The following is an 8,847-nucleotide window of genomic DNA, read 5'->3' as shown; positions in this document are numbered from 1 at the left end:
GGACTTCATGGGATTAGAGTTAAAAATAGTGTAAATTTTGGGTGTATTTAATTGCAAGTAACCCTACTTTCTCAGAAAAAATGAAATGAAAAGTTTAAATTTGTTTAATTAAGTTCAAATTTTCCAATGAATTACCAAGTAAAAGCATTGCAGAACTATACTTATCAAGGGTGCTTTGATAAATCACTTTTAACATAGTGTGGATGATATCTCGTTCATAGATTATTTATTTATTTAATTAATGGATAGAAACTTTGGGGATTTACGTTTTCTATGATTCTTTCTTACAATTATTATCTTATTCAGGTACGATGCAACAATAATACTTACTCTCCTTCAAGAGGTTGCTCAGTCTGCTGCAGATGCAAAATTTGATTGGAAAACAATTGTTGAAAGATCATCTTCTGGAATCTCTAACCCACGAGAATATCAGTTGCTGTGGCGCCATTTAGCTTACCGTGAACCGTTGTTGGAAGACATAGATGGTGCTGAACCTGCGGTTGGTTTTTCTCTGGATACAAATTGTATATATACTCTTTCTGGTATTTTGAATTGTGTTATGTTGACAATCCTTTTCCTGAACTGTTTTTGCAAGTTTAACAGATTCTCCATACTTTCTTTTGTAGTTTTTCATCCAAAGTTCTTTGCCTCTGAGGGTGTGTTTTTGTTTGACTGTTTTCCATCCTTGAATTTGTGCAGGTTTAACATATTCTTCTTAAACTATGACAACCTCATCTCCTTTTAAGTCTCTGTTTTTGAAGTATGCAAAAATCTGTGTTGGAAGTCAGCAGCAAATTAGTAATTATCTTTGAGATGATAGTTTTGAGAGGAGACTACTCATGAATTTTAAAACTTTCAAGAAAACAGAAGTATCTGCCCAAAGTTTGCCAGGTCAACTAATCATCCTGCTACTAACTTTATTTGCATATCGAAGAAGCCCATATATCACATTAAAAAGCAGTTGATTGTTTAACATTCCAATTTACTCTTTAATGATCCAAATCATTATCTATGGGCATATATCAGTCTTTTGAGCATTTGCAAGAAGGAAATCTCTTAAGGGCAGTTTGGTTTGCTGCAAAAAAGGACTGCTGCTATATTTGCAGCAACATATATCAACTTCAAATCCATAGTTTGGATTATTTGCAATCTTAGTGTGGAAATTTTATTTCCAGCACAAATCTGGTGTTTGGTTAAAACCAAGTGGCGCAAAAACTGCTAGATTGAATTAGAAAACTGTTATTTGATGTGGTGGCATTGATTTTTTATTTGTTTATTTTCTTTTGCAAAATTGCATCTTTTTCTCCTATCAAATTGGCTAGGAGGGAATTTGATGTAGCTTTTTTCTACAAGTAAATGTGCTTACCTTTCACAAGTACAATTTAGCAAACCAATATGGGAATACAAATCTGATTGAGATACTTGCCTTTGAACAGGGGCGGAGCCAGGAATTCTATCTTAGCCAAGAGTCCAAGATACATAAGTATATATTGGCAATAATTTGTTAGCTCGATTATTTTAAGATATTTTTAGGATTTATTGCAATTAAGTATCCTATAGTTTCTCCTAGTTTGCACTTATATGCACTCACTTGTTTTTTACAACAGTTATACACCCTAAAGTTTTCTAAAACTTTCATTTTAATACCCTCAGTTATGCAAACATGAGAATTTTCCCGCACTGTCGTAAATTGTCATGTAATACTCACATGCTAAATTTATAATTTAAATCTTAATATTTGTTAAATTTATTGTTAAAACTATTAAGATACTGTTTTAAAATAGAATTACAATAGGTTTAACATTAGATTCAACAAAATTAATGGTTAAAAAGTTCTAAAATTAGCATGTGAGTGTCACACTGAGAATTTTCAGAGGAAATCCTCCCATTTGCATAACTTAGGGTATTAAAATGCAAATTTTAAAAACTTTAGGGTGTATATATAAAGTGCTGCCAGAAACAAGTGAGGGTATCTAAAGTACAAAGTAGGGAAACCTATAGGGCATTTAAGTGCATTGAAGCTAATTTGTATGAAGGCTAACCAATATATCTGTATGAATATATAAATTGTCAATTATAACTACCATACATATATGCAAATTACAAAAGTTTGGGGGCACCAAGGGCCCCAAAACTTATACTTAGCTCCGCCCATGCCTTTGAAGCTGTACTTCCTGCCAACCAAACAACCGCTTAATAGTTGAAGCCTTAATATGAAGCAAAATTGTTCCATGATATCTAGTGGCTCATTTATCACTGTGGTAGAATTGCACTTAGACGAGCAATATGTGGTTTTACCCGAAAAGACCAATGTGCTGATAACTGGCTGTCTTAATCCTTGTCTTCCCTTCCCCCAGCTTGCTACCACACGCCAATTACAAAATTTTAAATTCCCATAGTGATATTTATGTTCCTTGATACACCTTGTACGAGATACCAAAATGAATTTCTACAGTAAATTCAATAAAGTTTTGTAATAAATCTAGTGATAATCTATCGTTTCTATTATTTACAAGATTGTTGCAATTGATCGTCAGCTTGCATACTGTTTTTGTTGTGTGTATATTCCATTTTGTTATTTTTTTGTCAGGAATCTTAGTTACACCGACTGCAATAATGATATATTCTAAGATGTTTGAAGCCAACATAATGGATGACATGATTGTTTAACTCATTTATAGAGTTATCCTTTGCGGTGCATTAATATCAATGAAATAACTTGCTTAATTAAATGCTATTTCAGGATGATGATAGTGATTTAGAGTTCGAGCTAGAAATCTCTCCTCCTGCCCGTGGTACAGACACATCACAGGCTGCAGAATATGTGAAGGTGAACTCATGAATTTCAGCAAAAAGCCTGTAGTATTATGTTAACTGAAGCATCAGTACCCTTTCTCTCATACTAATTTTCTCTTGGCAGCAACAAGGAAGTTCTCTTAGATGTTAAGTGAGGGGCTAAGGAGACTTAAACTGTGTGCGTGGAGCAAATGGGATTAATTTGTCTTGTTTTCCAAAAAAAAGATTGACAAAAGGGTCAAGATAATCCGTCCAGAGGGTTTAAGAGGATTTTATCCCCTTGAAATGAGGTGTTGCTGATCCACCTCTTGAGATGGATTAACAAATACTCTCCATTTACACAAAACATCTGATAAGCCTCTCTTTCCATACATCAAGAGGAGCAAAGTATTAATATAGTTGTAATGGATTAACTTAGTCCCTCGTTAGTTGAAATTGTTGTCCCTCATCATTTGAAATTGTTTGACTATTTTCCTTATCCCTCCTCCTCAAGCCTTTACCAAACAGGGCCATAGTCTTTTTGCTAAGAAAAACACTTCTCTCTCTCAAGTTAGTTATCTCTTGTAAGGAAAACAGAAGTAAAGCTTTTATTTCTTTATTACTAGAAAAAAGCACTTCACTGGAGTCATGTTAGGCCCACGCGATGTCTATCCTGTTTCATAAGAGTAAAGATACCAATTCTGTGCACATACTGATTCTATCTATCCTTTTTCTAATGATTGGAAGATGTATCCTCCATATTTATCTACTTATGGGTGAAGATGTCAATTATTCTGATTCTTATGATAGGTTTCATGAATACAGTTGCTAACTGTGTTTTCTGTGAAGTCTCAGCAATTTGTTTTATTTAACTGATTTTTAGGCATAGTCTTCTCAGATTGTTGTTGTGTTCAGGGTTTAATGCCTGCTTGTTTTTCAAGTGAATGTGGCCGACAAATTGATTCTGCAGCTGAAGTTCCATCTGCAGTGGAAGCCGCACGTAATAGTTCCACATCAAATTCTACACGAGCTGATAAAGACAATATAATTTCTGCTGATAGGTCAAATGAAACATTAGGTGGTGTTCCAGGCAATAAAAAAAGAAGAGTTGAAGTGTTTAAAGGAAACAAAACAACTGGTGCAGAGCCGGCTTCAAAGAAGAGAAAAGTTTGGACTGAAGAGGAGGATATGGAGCTAATTGCTGCAGTGCAGAAGTTTGGTGAAGGAAATTGGGTGACCATTTTGAAAGGAGCTTTCAAGCATGATAGAACTGCTGCACAGTTATCCCAGGTCAGTGTTCAAATTAGCTAACCTCTTGTGTCATCTTAAGTCATGTACTTAATTTGAAATTGAGATGTTGGATGGTTTTTAAACTGCTATAGCTGTCGAGCCTTGTTCCGACTAAGTTGCATTTATAGGTGATATTATTGCATTATCTTCACAACTTAGAAAAATAATTGCTCACTTATCAGTACCAGCTATAGGAAATTGTTGAAGTTTGTTGGATACTTATGGTAAAATAGAGTTTTTCTCTAGATATCCTTTCACTGTTTCGTTGTTTCTCCATATAACATAGACTGCCTATTAAATAAATTTATTTCTTTGTTTAGAGATGGCATATCCTCAAGAAGCGCCAATCCAATTCTAATGCACGCTGTTCTATCAAACAGTCTGAAGCACTTGATGCAACACGCCTCGCACTGGGTAGAGCCCTTAATACGTCTATGGTTAAAAGTTTTTCTGTGAAAAATGCAGGTATTTTAATTAGTTTGTCTTTTATATTTCAGCTGTTTATGCCTCGTTTATTGTTAATTTGTTCTGTACCATGTGGAACTGGTAAATCACTTTCACAATCAACTCTCATCTCGAGATTATAAACCATTCTATTTTGTATGTCTCAATAGTCAATGGTTAAAAGTGGGCTCTATTAATTGAAATTTGCCTTTTCATTGATCTGGGTATTGCTTTTCTACTTTTTGAATGAATGATGCTTATGCTTTCTCTTGCTTCTCGTTTTGGTTGCGTTTATTTCTGGTCCAATAAATGGATGCTTACTATTCTCGAGATTAAATCAATATGTTCTTTAAGAGCACTGCAGTTTTTTCCACTTGCAACTGATTTTATACTTTAAACAGATTATTTCTTCATTCTTTCTTGGTGTAACATGTTGAGCTGTAGAGCACTAACACAGACATGACACACTATACAATACAGAAATCTGACATGGTAATTAAATATGTGTTGACGAAACAAGAAAGGACAAATAAAAAAGAAAGAAAATCACAAAAGAAATCTTCTTGTAGGAGACACTGGTTTTTATTTCGGTCTTCACAGAACTGCAGCTCACTTCTCGTGTGGAAACATATACTATCCTAGATGTACACTAAACATCTAACAAGTACCCATTAAGTTCCAATTTTTCTTTTTCTTTTTTTAAATATACAATTCCTAGATAGCCGAAGAGTGCCTATATGTATCCTGGGAGACTAGGATTGCAACTTTTTTCAAGTTAGATGTGCATTCATGCATCATATGTCTAACTATGGTACATTTCTTCATCCTCCACCTACTGCCTTTTTCGTTATAGATCATTTATCTGGTTGAATTTTCTAGAAGTTTATTGTCCATGGAGACTAATAAAGACTAAATGTATAATTGAAACAGGCACTATCCAAATAAAGGTATCTGAAGCATGTAAACCATTGCCTCCTCAAACTCCAAATTTACTACAGGAAACTAGAAAGATATCATCGGAAGCTTCAAATCTACCACAAGAAGCTCCAAAGGGAAATGTGAGCCCTTCAAACAAACTTGAGAGCATTCCAGAAAACCTGCCAGCTTTAGTGAAACCACCAGCAACCGGAAATTCTCCGATAAAATCCGTTGAAACTCAACAGCTACCGCAAGAAGCTTCAAATTTACTTCCCGTGAAGGGAAAAGTGACGCCTTTAAACAAGCCTCAGAGCAATTCTATGATAAAAGCTGCTGCTGTTGCAGCTGGGGGAAGAGTACTTGCGGCTTCAGCTGCTGCTCTGTTGACGGCCACGCAGTTGAAAAATGCTGTTCATATCAGAGTTGGAAGTTCTCAGCTGATGTCGAAGGCTAACAAAGGCCAGAAACAGTTCAATTCTCATCACTCTCCTCCCTTTGCAAGGCCTCCCCCTCTCGGAAACTTGCTTAAGATATCGAATGGATTAATGGCCTCAAGCAATCTAAAGCGAGACAGTCGAAGTCTCGCAGGAAATGCGAAGAAAACGAATGTCAAGGAAACATCTGATGATAAGGGAGATGGGATGAAATTGGATTGTGTATTGAATCAAGACCAAGGGAGAAGTTTGGATGTTGGCGAGGAGGATAGAAGAGTAGAAAAAGATGGTGATGTTACTGAGAAGCAAGTGTAGATATTATTAGCACATAGAGGCTACCTTAGTGTGGATAATTTGGAGGGAAATGAGTTCTAGAGGGAAATGACAGATAGATTATAAGAAGTTGATTAGGAGCATCTTCGCTTGTCTTAGTAAATATGCTGCAATTGACAGTGGTAGATATTAGAAGATTACCGTGAGATAATAGAATAGATTTCAGTGTAGTTTATGTGTATGATGGTAATTTATGAGGAAAAATCAGCTTCAGGTGATGAAGAGAACTGGAGGTCTTGGAAGTCAATTGTTACTTCCTGGTCAACCAAATAATACCCTCTTAAGTTCTCTTGAATGTGTTAGAGCATCTCCAACAGCCTCCCTATCTCATGTCCTAAACTAAATATAAGGATGTTGGAGACTAAATATAGGGAATATGATTTGATATTCCAAATAAATGATAACAAAGTGACTCCCTAATACTTAGTCTTAACATAGGGAGCATTGTTGGAGCAACTTTTCTCCCCTCCTACTCCGTATATTTAGTCTAGGACATGAGATATGGAGCCATTTGGGGAGCATTGTTGGAGATGCTCTTATTCTTTATTTGGTTCTCTATTTTCTAGGATGAGAGATTTGCTCTTCAAATATAGGGAAAACCTAAGATCACTCTTGGTGATGCTCTTAGCCCTCTATTTCTGTGGTTGTTCTTGTGTTATAAGAAAATTTTGTAGCTAAAATGTGCCTGTATATAGCTCCTTGGCCCGAAGGAGTTTAACTAATTCTAGAGTTTTGGATGGTGCATGATGAGACTAAGGCTTCCCTTTTATTGCCTTAATTAATCAAATCATGCATCAGCTTTTCGTCCGGACTTTCGGAATTTTCTTTTTCTTCCGCGGATTGAGCTATGGATGTTTTTCTGGTGAATTAAATAGAATGGATCAAAACAAACATTTTCAGTGTGTGGCCCGGTATGGCCCTGTCTTGGGGCTTTTTCCAACGAATGGCCCATAGATAATAAATAAATAAATCATGAGATTTAAATATGAAAGATATAAAATAAATTAAAATTATGAGTGTGTTTGGGTGAGCTTATTTTTAATTTTTGAAGCTTATAAGTTATCCTAGTTTTTATGCGCTTTTAGCTTTTATGATAAAAATGCTATAAAAATTGTTTAGGCAAAACAATAATATTTTTAGTTACACCTAGCTTATTTAGATGAGCTTATAAGCTAGTTTTTCAATAAATGGGGTATACTAGCTTTTTAAAATGAGGTTTATAAGTTAACTTATTTGATATCTTACCAAAACAAGTATAGATATTAAAAAGCTAGCATAAAAGCTAGTTTGACCAATAAAATAAGCTTTCCGAAACGCCCTCTAAAAAGTTAGCTTAAAAACTAGTTTGACTAAAAAATAAGCTCTCCGAAACGCCATCTATGACTCCTGCACCAACGTTGACTTATTTTTCTTGAGTGTGCGCGCACATGATAAGGGGTTTTTGAGATATTGCCCCCAAATCTCATCTATTTTAACACAAGTCACTCCACATCATGATATTGGGATGCCCCAAATCATTATATTTGGATACAAAGTCCCTCAAAAGTACTAAGTTCTTTGAAACGAGTTCTCCCGGTTAATTCCCATCCACACCCAACTAAACTAACATGTTGTTAGGAACCAACTCCAAATAACAGGGATTTAAGAAAGTCTAAAAAGATAAAACTGATTTTCCATGGTTCAAATGATTCATTGGCTTAATTTCTTTTTGCCTTTGCGTGAGAGAGTAGATTGAAACCAAGGGCAAAAATGAAAAAAAAAAAAAACAATCCCATTAGCTAAGTTGTCTTAAGTAGATGACAATTAACTATGGCGAGCTGTTTCAATAAACTTAATAGTTTTGGAGAACTTGTATCTAAATACGATAATGGGAGGGACTTGCATTAACCATATGAGATTAAGACAAACTTGTATTCAAATATAACGACGTATACAATTATACATCCAAATAGATGAGATTTAGGGGACCAATATATATATCAGAAATCCAAAGATACATGCGTGGAAGCATGTCCAGTCACATTAACGGACCATGGAAGCCATGGGCCTAACTCTGACTATGACGTAAAGCTCAGACGACCCAGTTTCAAGTACTGGGCCTTCCAACCTGTAAACATGCTCATATTGATCCATCTAGTGCTCAAGTAATTGAAGTTGCATTTGCTTTCACTTTTAAGCAAAAGAAATTATATTATGAGTTTAGAGAAGAGTAAGACCTACTTAGAGCATGCAGCCTCCCCAAAGAATATACTATTGTATATTCTTTTTTAGAGGGGGTCACTCCAACCACTCCCTTCTAAAAAAAGAATATACAATGATATATTCTTTACATGATATCATTATATCAAACTTTATTTCTAAAATACATATTATTAAATGATGATTTACATAATACTTTAAATAATTTTTAAAATATAAAACGATAAAAAATTACATTAATTAATTTAAAATATGAAAATTATAAAATATATAAAAAATATTTTATTTATTTTATATTTTAATTTCTCTCAATTTATATTCCAAATATGCAGTCGGGCTCCATTTTTTTGGAGCTTGGTTGGAATGTCATCGGGCTGCATTTTGGAGAAATGCAACCCGATTGGAGATGCTCTTAGTAACAATTTATTCACTTGTTACAACAGACTCCTTTTTA

The 8,847-nt window shown here is 34.7% G+C and overlaps 1 protein-coding gene across 2 annotated transcripts in view; it reads left to right on the top strand.

Moving 5' to 3' along the window:
* Positions 1-6,489, top strand: part of LOC109836532 — a 7,513-nt gene extending 1,024 nt beyond the window's left edge. The window contains exons 2-6 of one of the 2 annotated variants that reach the window (XM_020404443.1): positions 307-499; positions 2,744-2,830; positions 3,691-4,065; positions 4,386-4,530; positions 5,440-6,489. In XM_020404443.1, coding sequence (XP_020260032.1) covers positions 307-499; positions 2,744-2,830; positions 3,691-4,065; positions 4,386-4,530; positions 5,440-6,176 — 1,537 coding nt within the window. In that variant the 3' untranslated portion in view covers positions 6,177-6,489. Of the gene's footprint in view, positions 1-306; positions 525-2,743; positions 2,831-3,690; positions 4,066-4,385; positions 4,531-5,439 lie in introns of those variants that run through there. The other variant, XM_020404444.1, reaches the window with a different exon arrangement.

This window comes from Asparagus officinalis, chromosome 4 (genome assembly GCF_001876935.1).
Source record: "Asparagus officinalis chromosome 4, Aspof.V1, whole genome shotgun sequence".
In the NCBI taxonomy this organism is placed as follows: Eukaryota; Viridiplantae; Streptophyta; class Magnoliopsida; order Asparagales; family Asparagaceae; genus Asparagus; species Asparagus officinalis.
The sequence above is the reverse complement of the archived record's forward strand: the minus strand, read 5'-3'. Positions and strand labels throughout refer to the sequence as shown.